Raw genomic sequence first — 16,781 nt, 5'->3', positions numbered from 1 at the left:
CCTCTCTGTGTTCTACCTTTCACTCCATCCTGGCCCCTGTCTCTCCTCACCTCTCTGTGTTCTCCTTTTCACTCTATTCTGGTCGCTGTCTCTCCTCACCTCTCTGTGTTCTCCTTTTCACTCAATTCTGGTCCCTGACTCTCCTCACCATGTAGGAACAGTGGTTGGGAGTATTTGTCGGGTTATGCTGCTTCCTCTTCCCTGTCTGCTGTTGGTCACTCCGCATCTGTGACGTCTGTTGGGTGAACTAGTCTGTGTGCCTCCTTGCTACTTCTCACAGCTTCAGTATTTAACATTCGTTGATTTCTAGGCTCCCTCACTAGGTTCTGTGACAACATCACCAACCACCTCAGAGGAAAAATAACCACAATCAAGGAGACCATCAACCTAGCCCAGGCAAATACATCCACGACTGCCAGAACACAGACACCAGATGAGAAAGAGATTACACCAAAAATCATCTGCGTAGAACCAATCAAAGAGAAAACCTTTGTCACACAGATCAAAGACACCAACCTTGCTGGTTCTCAAAGGGATCCCTGGCCCCCGGATATCTTCAAAGGAATACTCAACCACAGAACCCCAGCGATACACTTACGGAACATAATGAATCTATCACTCAAAAGAGGAATAGTACCGTCCTCCATCAAAGTAGCATATATCAATCCATTGATAAAAAAGGAATCATAAAGCGCAGAAGACCCATGCAACTACACACCGATATCCAACCTGCACTCCCCATCAAAGATCCTGCAGAACCACATGTATAAAATCCTTCTTAAACACGTCAAAAGGAAAAGGAATACTAGACTGATCAAAGGTTGGCTTCAGACCACAGAATCAGCACTTCTATCGATATGGGTCGACCTGAAAATAAACACAGACAACGGGGCCCAATCGGCCCTCATACTGTTGGAATATGAGCAGCTTTTGACACAATCAGCCTCGCAATACTGATAAAATCATTGATGGAATGTGGCATACAGGAATCTGCACTAATGTAGCTTACCTCATTCCTAACAAACCAAACTGAAAAAACCTAGCTACCACCGTTCACCACAAACACCAAAAATAAATCCAGCCTCTCCCCTCAATTTTTCAACATCTACTTGTGCCCACTGATGAAAATCATTCGATCCCACGGACATACCGCCTACAACAACGGAGATAGCACACAACTGATTGTGAAAACAAACAGAACACAGGAACAAAAGAACAACCTCAACAACTGCCTCACAGACATCTACAACTGGATGACAACAAACAACCTCAATCTGAACTCAGCATAAACGGAAATAATGTTCTCACCCACAGGATCTGACGGAGGGAACCCACATCTGGACTGGCCGATCGGCATGGACACGCAACCAGAGACTACTGATATAATAAATAACCTAGGGATAATCATGGACAACAGACTATCACTGGAACCGCAAGTCAACGCATTCACCAAAAAATGCTTCGTCCTACGACTGCTCAGGGGATTACTCTCCTATCTGTCCTTCCCCCTCAGAACCCTCACAATCATATCCCTGATACTCACAAGAAAAGACTAAGCAAACAGCCTCTACCTAGGAATGCCAGAAAGACTTACCAAAAAACTCCAACAGGTGCAAAATACAGCAGCCAGGATCCCATTAAGACTGAACAGAAGAGACCACATCATCCCAGCGTTGCAAAGCTGGTTAACAGTAAAAAAGCGCATCAAATTTAAAGCACTCTGCATCGTCCAAAAAGCCTTACACAGACAAGGAGCAGAATTCTCTCCAAGACAAGATTAGTCAGTATCGCCCAGGTAGGGAACTAGCAACAACTTACAAATAGAGGCAACCTGTTACGAAAAAAGAACATTTGGCGGAACAGCATTCTCATGTCTAATCGCTAACATCTGGAACAACACACTCAAAGTAATTAGAACCACAGAAGACCACATCACCTTCAGGAAATGGCACAAAACCTGGCTATTCAGCAGACAATTACAAGCCAGAAGGGACACCAGCAACAACAACACCACAGTCAAACAACTAGATATGAGATTAGGTGGACCCAAAAAAAAGAACCACAAACAAGAACCTGGCTGTATACCGTCAAATGGCATCCAAAGGACCGTGCCAGAGACCCCAACAAACTGGCCAACTTTTCTAACCCTTTCCGCTCCTGCCACATAACTGACGCCACTATACCAGATCTTGGACTAGCCACACTTCACATAAACAAACAAAGAATCAGAGTGAACCACCCACAAAGACCTATACTGCCAACAATGCAACTACACAGCAAGATGCCGGATTACCTCATAGCTACAACCACCTGTGACTCTGGATCCTTTATGGACACTATCTAACCAGGGCACATGATCAACCTGCATAACCACACAACACATTAACTCCAACATAAAACGCTACCACACACCTGAGCTACGGATTCTCACCCATACGGTTACAATGCATGAGGCCTCTCACAAACTATCACATGCAAAACAACACTCACAGATGCCAGCTCCTCCTGTTTCTGAATCTATCCTCTCATCCTATCCCCTACTAACCCCCCACTCCCCTTTTTTTTGCAGAGTCACACAAGTGCCTGAGACTGCCCCTGGGTGGTAGCAGTGCGTGGTACAAATCAACAGCATAACAAATGGGATGGTTCAATCCCTGCTTTTCCTGCTAAACTGAGGATATTCTGGTTTACTCCAGACTCCATCTTCTCCCACCAACTAGCTCTTTCTTTCTGAATCTCTGTTTCTTTTGCTTTGCCAATGACGATGATCTGATGACAAGGTAGTAAGATGGAGACAGGAGTACAACAATGTTCTTAGAACTTTAAGGGTACTTTGCTCAATAGGGAGTCTCACTCTGTGTTACCATCAGCTGGAGGCAGTTGCAAGAGGGTTAGAGGGTGTGAACCCTTGTTTAAAACGACCAATTGCCTAGCATATTCCACAAACCTGCGGTTAAATCGTTTTATTGACCACGAACTGATGTACTTGACAGCATTCTTAACCCACTGGGCAATGAACCACCTTGACATCAACAAGGAAGCAATTGCATTTCAGGGTAAGCTCTGTGCTCCTCATCAATAGCAATTAGGTATGTTAAAATTCTGCGAGCTGCTGTCTCCTCATCAATGGGGTCATCAACAAAGAGCTGATAAAACTATAGAAAACACTCTGCTTTTTCCCGCTTGCCAAAAGTCTTTGAAACTGAGGAACTAAAACTACCTCTCCATAGCAAGCATTATGAACAAAATGGTGCAGTCTAGTGTTGTGTGGATGGCAGAAGCATAGGCGCCGAGTACATGGGGGCAGACGAGGCAGTTGTCCCCGTTCTCATTGAGCAGCGGGCCGCAGTGTCATTTTGCCACCACGAGATTCAGCAAGTATTTTCATGGGGTGTCCAAAAAAAAAATGATCTGACTAGAGCGTCCTGCTCATTTAAATCCCCGGACGTGTCAGGGCTTCTGAGTTCAGTCATCTCCTGCTGGACTCGGGCTTGGTGAGGTGTTAGCCTGCATCTTCTTGCCAGATTAGCAAGTGCTGCTCACTTCAAAGTGGGAGGCTACCTCATCAACGGACCACCTGGTCCTTGATTAGAGGGGCCTGGGGTATAGGCCAAAGCTGTTTGGCGTATGTGGGAGTAGCTGGGGTTTCTAAAGTAAAGATAGTTCAGCAGGTAAGGGGACGGTTGCTAAAATGTTATATGTTAGCCCTTCCTGTAAATCCATCCCCCCCCCCAATTCATTTTAGCAAATGTGCTATGAAATGTCTTTCGACATGAGGATTGGCATGTCTCCCCCACTTTGCTCTTTGTGGAAATGTCTGCCCCGATGTGTAGTGAAAATTAAAAGTTGGACCCCATGGGCAGAAGGTTGCACGCTAAAATAGCTCACTTTTTTTGGTGGGTCCAGACATCCCAAGCATTAAACCCTGTTTACATGTATTCATAAAGCTTGGTGGGTTAAACGTTCACTACTGAGATCACTGTGATGCTGTTTTGTCGCTTAAAACAAAGATGAGAAACTCCTCCCTTCTACCATTACATTGGACACACCTCTCGCATCCATCCACAAATGCTGCACCCCTAAACCCCTTCAATTTGAATGACTGGTAAAACGTACTGCACTTTAGGATCTGAATACAACACTCACAATGTAAATGGTGGGAAAGGCAACCTGCAGACTTCCCAGAGCTCCGTTGTGCTTCCCAATTGGCATTGTGTCCATTCCTTCCAAACTTGTATTAAAAGCTGGGCATTTTTGGTGCCGGGACAAATTGGCTGAAAGCACAAACTACTCTCTTGTTTCATCCCCTCTTTCTCTCCACTGTGAGGATCAATGTTTAATCATTGAAGTGCAGTAACGATGGAGTATTTTCTATGATGTGCTTACGTACATCACACCATGTTTTCAAGGTTGGATGGACATCCACCTGCGAGCCAGTGCAGCCTAATATGTCCAAAGCATGTCTGTCATCTGAAAAGGATTCCCTGCAGCAATGATGGCCCAGTTCCTATCTGAGCACTTAGACGTAGAATCCGCACACATCATTTCTTTATTTCCAGGGCACATCATTTATCTTGCAGCATATTATCCTGAATTGGCCCTAATCATCAGTGAGGTCTGGTCGGGAAAGAATAAGATGGATTCTTGCTCTTTTGAAAACTAATGCAAAGACTTAATAATCACTACAGGTTTTTGAGGCATTGAGGTTTGTGTGGTCGTGGACCACCAAGTACTGTGGGTGGTTACATTTTAATGTACAATGTATTAAAGTACCAGAGCCGTCTCTCTCAGACAGAAGAATATGTGTCAAAATGGTTTCGACTTTCCCGGTAACGTCTAATGATGTGCCTACATGCAATATATCTGTTGTCATTGTCCTATAACTCATTTCCTAATCCCAAAGGAATGCAGCCACCTTGCCATCACTTCTATAATGTAAGCATCCCAAAAGGCAAAGGGAGCACTATATTCAGCTACATATAAACCTGGGGCAGCACTTGCTTCTGCTGAAGCAGAATGGGCACTTTGAATACTCTTGGAATACCATGTTCCACACCAACCGCTATATTTAATCACATTGAGAGACAATATGCCAGCATCTAATGCGCTTAGCTATCTGAGTTATCTCTTAAGGAAACTGTCTTTCTACATAGATTTTATAAACAGACATTTTACAACAGACAGATTTTATGCTCACGTGAATTTAAGGCCTACACGTGTTTCACTCATAAGAGCTTCTTCAGGACCAATATTCATATTTCTTGTTCTGACTCAGCAGGCTGCCCCAGATGTTAGAACGAGCGCTCAACTCGCTATGCTATATGACCGGCTAATTATTTACAAGGTTCTTGATTTAATTAATTGTACATGATTTGAATGGACAAAAGAACCATTATTGTGATTCTTGTGATTAGGTAAGTATTCTTTGATTAGGCAGGTGTTTGCAACAAAACAATAAATCTCAGACGCTTCTCAAATCGCTTCCAACAAGATTCTGTGCATCTGAGTTCTCTTAGACCGGGGAAGTTTGGTGTACTGGGCTAAAAGCCCAGATTGGCTCTGACACGTCGACTGAAAGGCAAGATGGCATGATTGTGCGTACATCCTCACTGAAGTCTGGTTTAAGGTTTCTATAGCCAAGCACTAACACATTCCCCAAAATGCTCCTGAGCATTTCTATAGTGATGTTTTCAAAAAACGAATGGTAGCATTATTTTGATTCCAAACATTGAGGAGAGGAAAGGCAAATAAGGGAGGATGTTTTAAAGGTAACCAACACAAGAGACCACCATTTGATGCTTGTTATCACCGTCATTCTAATCAGAATTGTTCTTTAAAATGGCACCTTCTGTTTTTCGACGAATAGAAGCGTTGTATAGGCTTATCAAAGTGAGCATAAGAGCAGGTCTGCAAAGAAATTAGTGATTTCTCGGCAATCCTTTCCCCTCTGAAAGGGTAATAAAAAATGTACAATCAGGCAGACACACAGGACTGAAACTGTTCCACACCGCTACCCTTTTCTATGGCACAGTTATGTTTGAAAATGTAACCATTTTCTCTATGCCTACGCATCTCTCATAATCATGCACCATAAATTCAGGGCATTCCAAAATGTTAGTTCAATCCTTTGAGGCATTGTAAGCAGGCCATTAAAATCCTGTCTCTTGACAGTTCCTCAGAAAGGGGCGGCTTTATCGCAGATACAGAGAAATAGTAATGTTCAAAGAAATGGAACTACAATTTCTGGGAGAGAACAAAATACAGAGGCTGGCATTCCTTACATTATTTGTGACTTCCGGAATATTGTTGCCATTGCGGACTTGAGGGTGTTGTGCGTGCTGTCAAACTTAAATGTCTAATATTACTTCCTTTGCAAAAATGCAAGATTTTCAATGCAAAATGGCAAGGCAAATGTTAATGGCAGCTCTTTGTCTGAATGCTAAGTCTGGGTAGTTAGGCAGTCGTCTGTGACATCGGGCAAGCCTGCATTTTGCAAGTTCAAATCCCGTCAGGATGGACATAGCCTTTTATCCTTTTGAGGTCAACACACTGAGTGCATTCATTGAGTAATAATTAGTAGTATTATTATAGTGCTTGGTTGTGAGGAAAATATGGCCTGACGCCCTATATGCAAACCTTGTATTATGTTCAAATTAACTTCCTCCGTGTTTATTATACAAAAATTAGTATTTGCATAATAGGATCAAAGGAATTGTGCCCTGGACGATTAATACCACCCCCTCCCCCACTTTTCAGATCAGTGCCTATGCATATGTGGTTGAGAGTCTGCTGCTGATATATTTTATCACAGTCTTTTCAATTGTAATCATGAAAACTGAAATGGAGTTGGTAACATAGCAACTGATTCTGTACTTTATGGACAATATGATTATTATAATAAAAGTATGACCATATCTCAGAAATCGTCAATATCAAATCCGGTGTTCTATAAACGGAACAGTATGTTCTAGTCTGTTGCTTTAGAAAAAAAACTTCTTCATGACGACTGCGGTGTTAATTTTTCAGGAGCCTCTGTCATCCTTCCCAAACACAAGCAAAGACTTCCTTTAGACAAAGAAGAGATCATTAAGAAATTGGAGGTAAGTCTTATTCAACATCACACTCATCATGGGGGTGTCATCAGCACAGTTCAGAAAAAAGGAGCTTGGAACAGATGAATACTTGAAAAGAAGGTTTTGAACAAGGTATAGAAAGGTGATAAGAAATCTGTCCTGTAGCAAAATATATGTTTATCAAAGTTCTCTTAGCCGTGCGTTAACCACTTTGGGGGATGTGCAAGGGAAAATGCATCAGACCAATAACCTTGGTCTGAGAAGCCAATCACCCAATAAGGGGGCTAAGAATTGTCATGTGAAAGGATTCACAGAATAATCCTACACAAATAAATGATAAATGAGGTATAACCCGTGCTATTCTGAGATCAACACGGGTAAGACTAGATGGGCAGCAAAAGAAGGGTATAACATGAACTGGCATGGTTGGATATCTCTTTTCACCAAAGACGTTTCCATAAACTCAAGGGTTCTACCCTGTACAGCTCAGTGCCTCTGCCTTAATCTCAAGGATGTGGGGTGACGTCTCTCTCTCTCTCTCTCTCTCTCTCTCTCTCTCTCTCTCTCTCTCTCTCTCTCTTTCTCTCTCTCTCTCTCCTTATCTCCCTCTCTTTCTCTCTCTCTCTATCTCTCTCTATCTCTCATTGTCTTTCTCTCACCCCCTCTCTACCTGCTCTCCCCCTCACTTGTCTCTTCTTCCCCCTCTTTTTTCCTCTTCCCACTCATTTCTCTTTTCTCTTACATCTCACGCTCTCCCCCTCCTATCTTCTTTTACCTGGACTGGGTGTATTGGTTATTCCTGGCAGTTTTCCATAAAACCTCATATTTTCTTGAATTCTAGGATCCGGGCAGGGTCAGACAAACATCTACAGGACCTAGGGCAAGAGCTAAACAACAAATTAGAGGCTTCTCCAAGGCCAATATGCCTGGATGGGAGGCTTAGATCCAGTGAGGTGATATTCTAAAAGAACCTTGTGCCCCGAGTCCACTGCCCAGACCCTATGCCAAACAGTAGCTACTGGTGCATCTGCACCCAAGAGAATGTCCTTTAAATCACTCACAGTCCCAGGGTCTTTTAAAGTGCCCCAGCACATTCCTTTTTCTTTCCTTTGACAGGTGATCCTTAGGTAGAGTTTTCCTTTATGAGACTGTAGCCTTTGCATTTCTACCAAGGCAAGCCCTGTATGATTAACTCTCTTGCCCTAAGCGTCACTCACGTCTTTTCAAAAGCAAGACCTGTACCTTCACCTCTTCCCCTAGGGATTCTGTGTGTAGGATTCCCAGCCCCCCAACCTGGCTATTTGCCAGGGTACAGTAAATAGAACCTTTTCCTCATTCCGCACATTCCTTAAATCTCTCCTTCTCCATTCCCCTCCTTGAAACGCCTCCCCCCTTCTCGCTCTCCTCCCCCACCCTCCCCTTCTTTCCCCAAGATCACCTCCCTCCACTTCCCCATTCTCACCCATTTATCCCTTCCGTTTTCCACCCCCTCCTCCTACCTATCCCTCCCAGTTCTACTACACCACTCTCCCTCTTCCCTTCTGTCTAATTGCTCTACATACTGTTTTGTTGGTCTGATTCAAAATTGTAATTTGCCTCTACTGTTACTGTTAACTTGTTATTGTTATATGTATACTGTTGTTAAAATGGGCAGCGCTTTGGAGTAAAGCGCTATATAAACTTAATAAATACAAATACACCTCCCCCCAGCCAAGGGTTTCTCCTAAAGATGCACATTTCTTTAGTTGGCACGTTTACCTTTGCTGCTATCAACGGTATTGGAGCTCCAAGCCCCCAGCAGGTGCAGGCTAACCCTCCAGCTTCTACTCTTACTGCCTGGCTCTTCCAGGTAACAGGAATAATGCTCCCAACAGGATCACTACTCTAGCCTTTCCTCTAAGCCTGGTCTGTTCATCAGTGTGGCTCTCTTGCTTAGATAACTCCTCCTTATCTGTATCTTTCTCACTGTGTGGCTTGCGTCCTTGGCCACTTCAGGTTCTGTTTCTCTGCTCCTCTCTCAGTAACACATCTAAGACTTTTGAACACCGTTTTACCACTCTCAAATGGAGGCAGCTTCTGCCACTGGCTCTTAGCCTCAGTTAATATCTGGTTTTGTGCAAGTTTCAATGATTAAGTTCGGGCCTAGATCTGGCCGCCACAGTCCAAGGTATAAAAGACCTGTCCGCTATGTTGCAATGAGAAAGTGGGGACATGGTAGCTTTGTGCTCCAGTACCTGCGCTGGAAATGATGCAGCTGAGTTATCTCACGCATGAACAGCCTTCATACAGGGAATGTGTGTTTTCCTTCAGGTTGTTTTTCTATGATGCTGTATTGTTTTAGTCTGGCTCCAACCAGCGATCATTGCTGGGGCTCATGCACCAGAGATGTGGCAAGCGTTGACTCCCGCTACATGTATTGATCCACGGTCATAGACCAACACTGCTAGAAGATTGTCCTTGCTCAGTGAATACCAGGCAAATCTTACATGGAGCTCATTTCCTTGCATTAGTTCCCCTGGTACGATTTCTGACACCTGAATAAAAAACGTGGCATTCCTCTTGACTAGTAAGGAGGCATGTTAAGTTAGAATTCCTATTTTGAGGATTCAAGGGCCACTTTTTGCTTTTTCCCCCCCCTTAGTGTTTTTGGATCATTGACTTCTTTTAAGTGTCCGCTGGACTTCTCCTGAAGTCACTCTATCATGTACCAGTATACCTTACTTTGTCCCTAGGGTTCCTCTTTGGCTCCCCATTTTTGCTATGGTTATTCTAGCCCTCCACACATATTTTAGGGAGTAGGTTAGTGGCAGCTATACTTTATCTTTGGCTTCACCAAGAGTGCAAGCCATTTTAAAGCATTGGTATCCATTGGGGCACCAATTTTTGTGTGCAATCCTGCTGTATCCTATTTTGTGTTTCAGGGCTTCATTTGTTTAGGGTGACCATGAGGTAGGCTTACAATGGCCATTCTGACCAGGTGGGCTGCCTCTGAAACCACAATATTGGTCATAACTGGTTTGGGACAGGATAGGACCCTGGACTATCCCTCACACTTTGTGTGCGGGTGTCTAAGGCTAAGTGACAGTGTCGGTCATCTGACCCTTTGTCTCCATTTCCTTTTTGTGATTAGTTGGCTGACCTTTGGGCAAGGTTATTTAAGCTTTCTTCTGCCTCTGCTTCTCCCTCTTGGTGTTTTGTTCCTGCAACTTAGAGGTGGCAGGTCTGATGACCTTCTGAAGGGATTTTCCTATGCACACCACCATTTTTATTTTTTTATTGTTGAAGCCCTCACGTGGTAAATCTTGCTACGTGTAGTGGCTTGGGCATGTTACGGTTTGTGTTTTTTTTCCTCTGAAAGTCCAGACCAGGCTACCTGAAGACTCCCATTGACTCCCCATATCTACTGGGTTGAGCCCACCTGAAACTGTTTTCTGGGCTATTTACCACCACATCCTGTTGCTTCCTTCAGGGTCACCCGCTTGGCTGTGGGTCACTGCTGATGTCCATAGGGGCCTTAAGACTTCAACACCCCACCAGTCCTTTAGGCATAGACGTCCATGGATGACTCCATCTGTTTTCCCTCTACTTTGATCATTTGCTTCTGTGCTGCCACCTTCTGTTGTTCATCAAGCTGCTGCAAGCCAGTTTTGGAGGTTGCTACGTCTTCCTGGGTCCTCCACCCTCAAATATCTGATGCAAGCTTAATGATGGAGGTCCTGGGAAGAGCCTTTGTCCCTTTCCTCAGTGTCTGCGATCGTTCTTGGTCATTGTACAAGTCCCTTGCAACCAAATCCTAAAAACCCACCTGTGGAAAAGTGCAGTATGCTCAGTGGATTCATTTGTGCCGCAGGAGTCATTTTCACTAGAACTTCCAACATTTTGTGTGCTGGGTGGGTGATTATTAGAGATACCTGTCCTCAGTTTACCTCTGGTCGGGATAAAGATTCCTCAGAGGCGAGTATGAGTGCAATTCCCCTAGAATTGGGGGTCCTCCGATTTTGCTACTTCTTCCTCAGGAATCTGGATCTATCGTCCGACCCCTGGAACCTTTGCTTGGGTTTTCATCTGACTTTCCCTGTGGCTGCTCATCGCAGAATCTGCACCTGTGGGGTCAAACAGACTTACCACCACTAAAGTGGATGGCCCTTTAACTCCTCCCATTTATTGCTGTGAAACTTGAACCAGGTTTGCAACTGTACAGAATGAACTTTGGGGTAGTTATCTGTCCCGGAACATTTTTCCTGGGCCCCGTAAAAGTCCAGTGAGCTACATACCAAGGCTTATTTGTAAAACCTACCTCTGTTTTTTGTACTGATGTTCTAAATTTCTGCAATGCGACTGAATTTTTTAACATTGTCACTAAACTTAGAAACTCTGTTTTAATTTTCCCTGCACTGTATGAACATGTTAAAATAATTCTTGTAAGCATTTGGCTTTGGTTTACAATTGTTTCCTACCTCTACTGCTTTGATCTATCATCATCTGTGCATATGCATTAAGGCTGATATTATGCCATAAAGGGTACACATGGTTATGGATTACTGTTTTAGGTTTGGGTATTTTAAACATATTTGTTCTGCTGGAAAAAACGTTCTTCCCTTTTTATCCGATATCGTACCATATGTGTTAGATGCTGACCACCAGGTCTAGGATCTTTCACTCATATTAGAGTTGGGTTGGGTTTTTAGGACACTGTACATAATTGTGCAGGCCCACAGGAGTGCACAGGAGTGCACCTGCTTACTGTGTTTTATGGTTCCCTAGTTCTCCCTACCTCCCTATTTTTGATGTTGGTTGCTTACATCTGAGCCCACATACAGACATTGGGGTTAGGACAGTCCTTTATTAGTCATTACAGTTTTTAAAAAAAATATGCTTGGCATCTTTTAATACTGTGTATTATTACCTGAGTTCTTATTTGAAGTGATCATTTTAAATGTGTGACTTTATTAAAGTATATATTTTTCAGTATCTCGCTGTGGTGTATTTTTTAGAGATAGGTGTGTGGACTAATTGTGCCTTTGTGTCAGCCTACTACCACTACCGGAGAGTTAAGCCTTGTCACTCTGCTCACAATACATACCCAAAGAGAGGTTTGCCTTCCCTCCTCTACCACTCAACTCCTCCTCCTCGGTGACCTCAATATACATTTAGACTCTCCTTGCTCCTCCTCTGTACTCTTCCGTGACCTCTGCGACTCCCTGTCCATCCTCCCCTCTGGCCCGACTCACTCTGCAGGGCACACACTCGATGTCTTGATCTCCTCTGACCTCCCCCTCTCCATCCCTCTGACCACTCTTCTCTCCTAGAGCGATCACTCCTTCCTCTCCTCTCATCTCTCCCTCTCTTCCCCCCAAGCCAAGCCTACCACAACACTGCCACCTACCTTCTCGGACATCCGGCCCATGAAGCGTGTGTCAGTTGAGGCTTTTGCCGACACTTTCTCTCCCCCACCTCCACCTTTGGCTGTCTCAAATCCTGACACAGCCCTGTTTCTTGGTGCTCTTGCCCATCATGAGGATCCGTTTGAAGTCCAAAGCCAAGTGCAGTTCCTGGTATGACTCAGTCCTAGCTACAACTAAATGTAAGTGTAGGGAGGCTGAGAGGAAATGGAGGACTTCCTGTTCATCCTCTGACAAACTGGCCTGTCACCTGCTACAAAGGCAATACTGACTCTCTGTCCTCACCACGAAGAGAGTCCACATTCAAGCTTGTGTCTCTGTGGCTTCTAACAACTCAGCCAAACTCTTTAAAATCTGCAAGGAGCTGGCCAACCCTGCTGCAGTCTCTACCCCTCCTGTTGCCTCCCAGGCTCTTTGCACTGCCGTTGCCTCTCACTTTATCTTAAAAAACCCAGGACATCCTGTCCAGCCTCTCCACCCACACCCCTCCGCTCCCCTCTCCATCTGTGCTTGCTGACCCTCCTTTAGCCACCCCCCACCATCCTTCTCGCCCTTTCTTCTTTTCTCCCCTGACTGGGTCGCTAGACTAGTACGATCTATGAAAGATTAGTCAAAACAGGTACATCCCTGTTCTTATAAAACCATCAAGGACCACATTGACACCCTCGCTCCGGCCCTTGCTGATTTTTGCAACCACTCCTTTGCCTCAGGATCCTTTCTCTCCCCTCTGAAGCACTCCCTTGTGCATCCTATTCTCAAGAAACCCACAGCTGTTCCTTCTTGTCCAGCTAACTATCACCCCATTTCCATTACTCCTTTTCTGGGCAAACTGCTGGAAATGTTGGCCATCTCTCAGCTTAACCTTCATTCCAATTCTGTTGGCTGTCTCCATGACCACCAGTCTGGCTTCAGAACTGCCAGAAGCACAGAAACTGCTCTCCTAAACATCCGTGAAGATCTGCTCACCAACCTTGACTCTAACATTCCCTCTGTCCTCATCCATCCTGCTCAACCGTCTCTGTGAAATCCTGGGTATTACTGATCAGGCTCTAGCCTGGCTGACCTCTTTCCTCTCAGATTGACCCTCCCAGGTCCAACTTGGGTCCTTCTTTTCATCTATCTTCCTCTCTACCTGTGGTGTTCACCTGGGGTCTAACCTCTCGCCCTGGCTTTTCAACCAATACCTGGCAACTCTCGCCCACTGCATTGCCACTTTCTGCTCAAATTTCTAGTGCTACGCTGACGACACTCAACTCATTTTCAGGCTGCCTTCTGCCACCACCTCTCCCTCTCTCATCTCTGATTGCCTAACTGCCATTCAAGATTGGTGTTCTGCCAATGCTCTTTGAATGCCAGCAAGACAGAGATCCTCCTCATCGGCACACCTTCACCATCCTTTCCCCTCACTCTCTGGCCGGCCTCCCTTGGCCCTCCTACCCCCACCTGCGAGGCTAAGAACCTCGCGGTCATCTTTGACTCCACCCTTTCATTCTCTGCCCACATCTCTCAGGTCTCTAAAAAGTCAAATGTCCTACTGCACCTCCTCCGAGGTACTCCGCCTTTCCTCTCCTTCCCCCAGAAGCTCATGGTATTCCAAGCTCTGGTTCTCTCTAAGTTGGACTATTGTAACAGCCTCTTTCTAAATCTACCTGCCTCTACTCTGCGCCCTTTGCAACTAATCCAGAACAGGACTGCAAGACTTGTCCTTGGCCTCAAGCCCCGGGATCGTATCTCTCCAGCTCTGAAATCTCTCCATTTGCTCCCAGTGGATGCAAGGATTAAATTCAAAACCCTCTGCATTGTCCACAAAGCTTTCTGGGGCCTGGGTCCAAAATACCTTCAGCTGTCCCTCCTCAAATACCTCCCCTCTCGAGCTGTTCGCTCCTCTACCTCCAACTCCCTCAGGGTCAGTCGTTTTTCAAAGAAACAAGCTGGGGATAGATCTCTGTCTTCGGCTGGGGCCTCCCTCTGGAACAGCCTCCCTGCCACTCTAAAACTTGAGGAGAACCATCTCCGGTTCCGGAAGCACCTCAAGACCTTCCTCTTTTCTTCTGCCTTCGCTCCCCCTCTCCCCTGCTGATCTGTTCTCTCTTGGCACCGTGCACCTGGCCACCCACTGTCCTCCGGGCCCAGGTAACTGCTCACCTTGCCACCCTCCCGCACTGCCTCCGGGACACCCCTTGCACTGGGGTCTGTATCTGTACCCATACAGCCCCCCCTTTTTCTTCCTGCACTTATCAGACCTACCCTGTCTGCTGCCTTAAACGTAGCACTTGCACATTTCTGGCTGCACTACCACTGTTTGTTGACTTTATTATTTATTTACTGTTATTTATCTGTTTCTCCTCTGCTTCGCACTTTCCACTTCCCCCCTTCCATGCAGTTTTCCCCCTCCCCCTCTCCCATGCACTTGCACGTTCTCAATGTCACTGGGCCTAGAATGATCGCTGTTTTGTTCTCCCTGTTCTCCTCCCTTGTCCTGTCAAGCTCTGAAACACTTGTGTACGAGCGTGATAGAAATAAAATATCAATATCAATTGCTGCTCAGGTGTGTTGGCCACACATTAGGGTTGGTTGTTGTAGTGCCCTCAACAGACTGTGGTACAAAAACTTCCTTAACAAGGATTATTCCCATCTTGCTGATATGAGGCACCTTTCATGTTATTGGCAATGGCTGGACCATTCATGGGATGCCCAAGGGAGGAGTGTGAGAGCTCCTGGGAATCCCCCCATATTCCTCATCCCTGGGTCGTAGGACATAGTGGGTGGCTTCACGTTCCCCAAAGTTCCCTAGTCCCCTGTCATTTAAAAGTAACTTTGTCACAGAATATAGATATTGTACCCCGATTAATTTTACCTTTGCTGTATGGCATAAGGTTTCATTCATAACAAGAAAAACAGGGTAAGATATAGGCAATGCTCCAGATAAGATCCGGAAGTGGGAGTATTTTACCCCTATTTTTTTTTAATTTGGCAGTAAAATGATTTTTTAGTGAGTAAAAATGTAAGTTCAATTCCCAATGTGAGTATCTTACAAGCGAGTAAAAATAAGTTTTAATTGGAAAACGGAAATGTGTTTGCTATAATTGATTTGCCCCTAGTTTTCATACACATTAAAAGATACAAGTTTACTTCTTTCAACCAGGTAGTGATAATAGTAATTCTAGGGGATTGGGTCCTCCGACGAATTCCATACACATTAAAAGATACAAGTTTACTTCTTTCAACCAGGTAGTGATAATAGTAATTCTAGGGGATTGGGTCCTCCGACGTATTCCAAATCTATGACAGTAATCACCACAGCTGTGCTGCTTCGGAAAATCTTCGGCGTCTGCGTCCTGCGTCGATGACGTCGATACGCCACCCTCGAGGACCTCCTGCAACGGCCGACGTCACTGGATGTTATAAGTAGGACGCACGACGCCCGTAGCCTCAGTTCCATTTTTTCTGCGAACGTGTTCGCTTCGGGAATCTCGGCGCGCCTCGACTCTTTGGAGTTTCTGTTGTTTGTCGGTTCTTCGAACCTGTTTGTGAGGTATTTCTTCGTGAAGATGTCTACCTCGTCTTCCACACCGCGTCCGGTCTTTAAGAAGTGCAGGGACTGTGGGTCCAAGATGTCGGTTACGGACTAGCACGACGCCTGCCTCTGGTGCCTCAGGGAGGCACGGATGACTGTGTCGACTGCCATTCGCTCACGTCGAAACCATTGCGGGAGCGCAAGAAGAAGTTATCGGTAGGTAAGATGTCCAAGCCCCGGAAGTCGAGGTCTGCGGGGCTTTCGACGGACGACTCGAGGGGCTACTCTCTGCGTCGTCATCGGAAGTCCAGTGGGTCTCGGTCCCGGAGTCGGTCTCGCCACTCCTCTACCTCTTCGAGGCACTCCCGGAAGCGCCGTCATCGGTCGCCTTCCCTGCCCTCACCCGAGGACTCCGCCCGTCGGCGGGTCGCTTACCCCACCAAGCATGCGACACCGGAGGAATGGGCTTCCTTCGAGAAGAAAATCTTGTCGATTCTCGAATTGCAGGGCACTGGTCAGTCCGCGCCTCCGAGTGGGGTCGGTCGTGATCAGCTGAGAGACAACGCTTGCACGCCTTCGGGCTCGGGTGGTCGTCACGATTCGCAGGAAAGGTCCCGCTCGGACAAGGGGAATCGTTCTCGGCATGCCCGGTCCAAGTCCCGGTCCCCCATGCGCTCGAGACCTTGTGAACCTGTGGTGTCTTCACGGAAGACGTTGACGCCGGTGGCGCCGAGGTCGTCGACAGACTCTTTCGAGGGCTTGCCTTCGAAGAAGTCGTAGACGCCATCG

At 45.8% G+C, this 16,781-nt stretch overlaps 1 protein-coding gene across 4 annotated transcripts in view; it reads left to right on the top strand.

Annotated features, from left to right (window-relative positions):
• POLR3GL (RNA polymerase III subunit GL) overlaps positions 1-16,781 on the top strand; it is a 304,240-nt gene that overhangs the window by 180,074 nt on the left and 107,385 nt on the right. For all 4 annotated transcript variants that reach the window (XM_069652578.1, XM_069652595.1, XM_069652587.1 and 1 more), the window contains one exon: positions 7,027-7,100. In XM_069652578.1, the coding sequence (XP_069508679.1) occupies positions 7,027-7,100 (74 nt within the window). The remainder of the gene's footprint in view (positions 1-7,026; positions 7,101-16,781) is intronic.

The sequence above is a fragment of the Ambystoma mexicanum genome, chromosome 1p, assembly GCF_040938575.1.
Source record: "Ambystoma mexicanum isolate Mex_15411 chromosome 1p, UKY_AmexF1_1, whole genome shotgun sequence".
Classification (NCBI taxonomy): domain Eukaryota; kingdom Metazoa; phylum Chordata; class Amphibia; order Caudata; family Ambystomatidae; genus Ambystoma; species Ambystoma mexicanum.
This window is presented reverse-complemented; position numbering and strand designations above follow the sequence as displayed.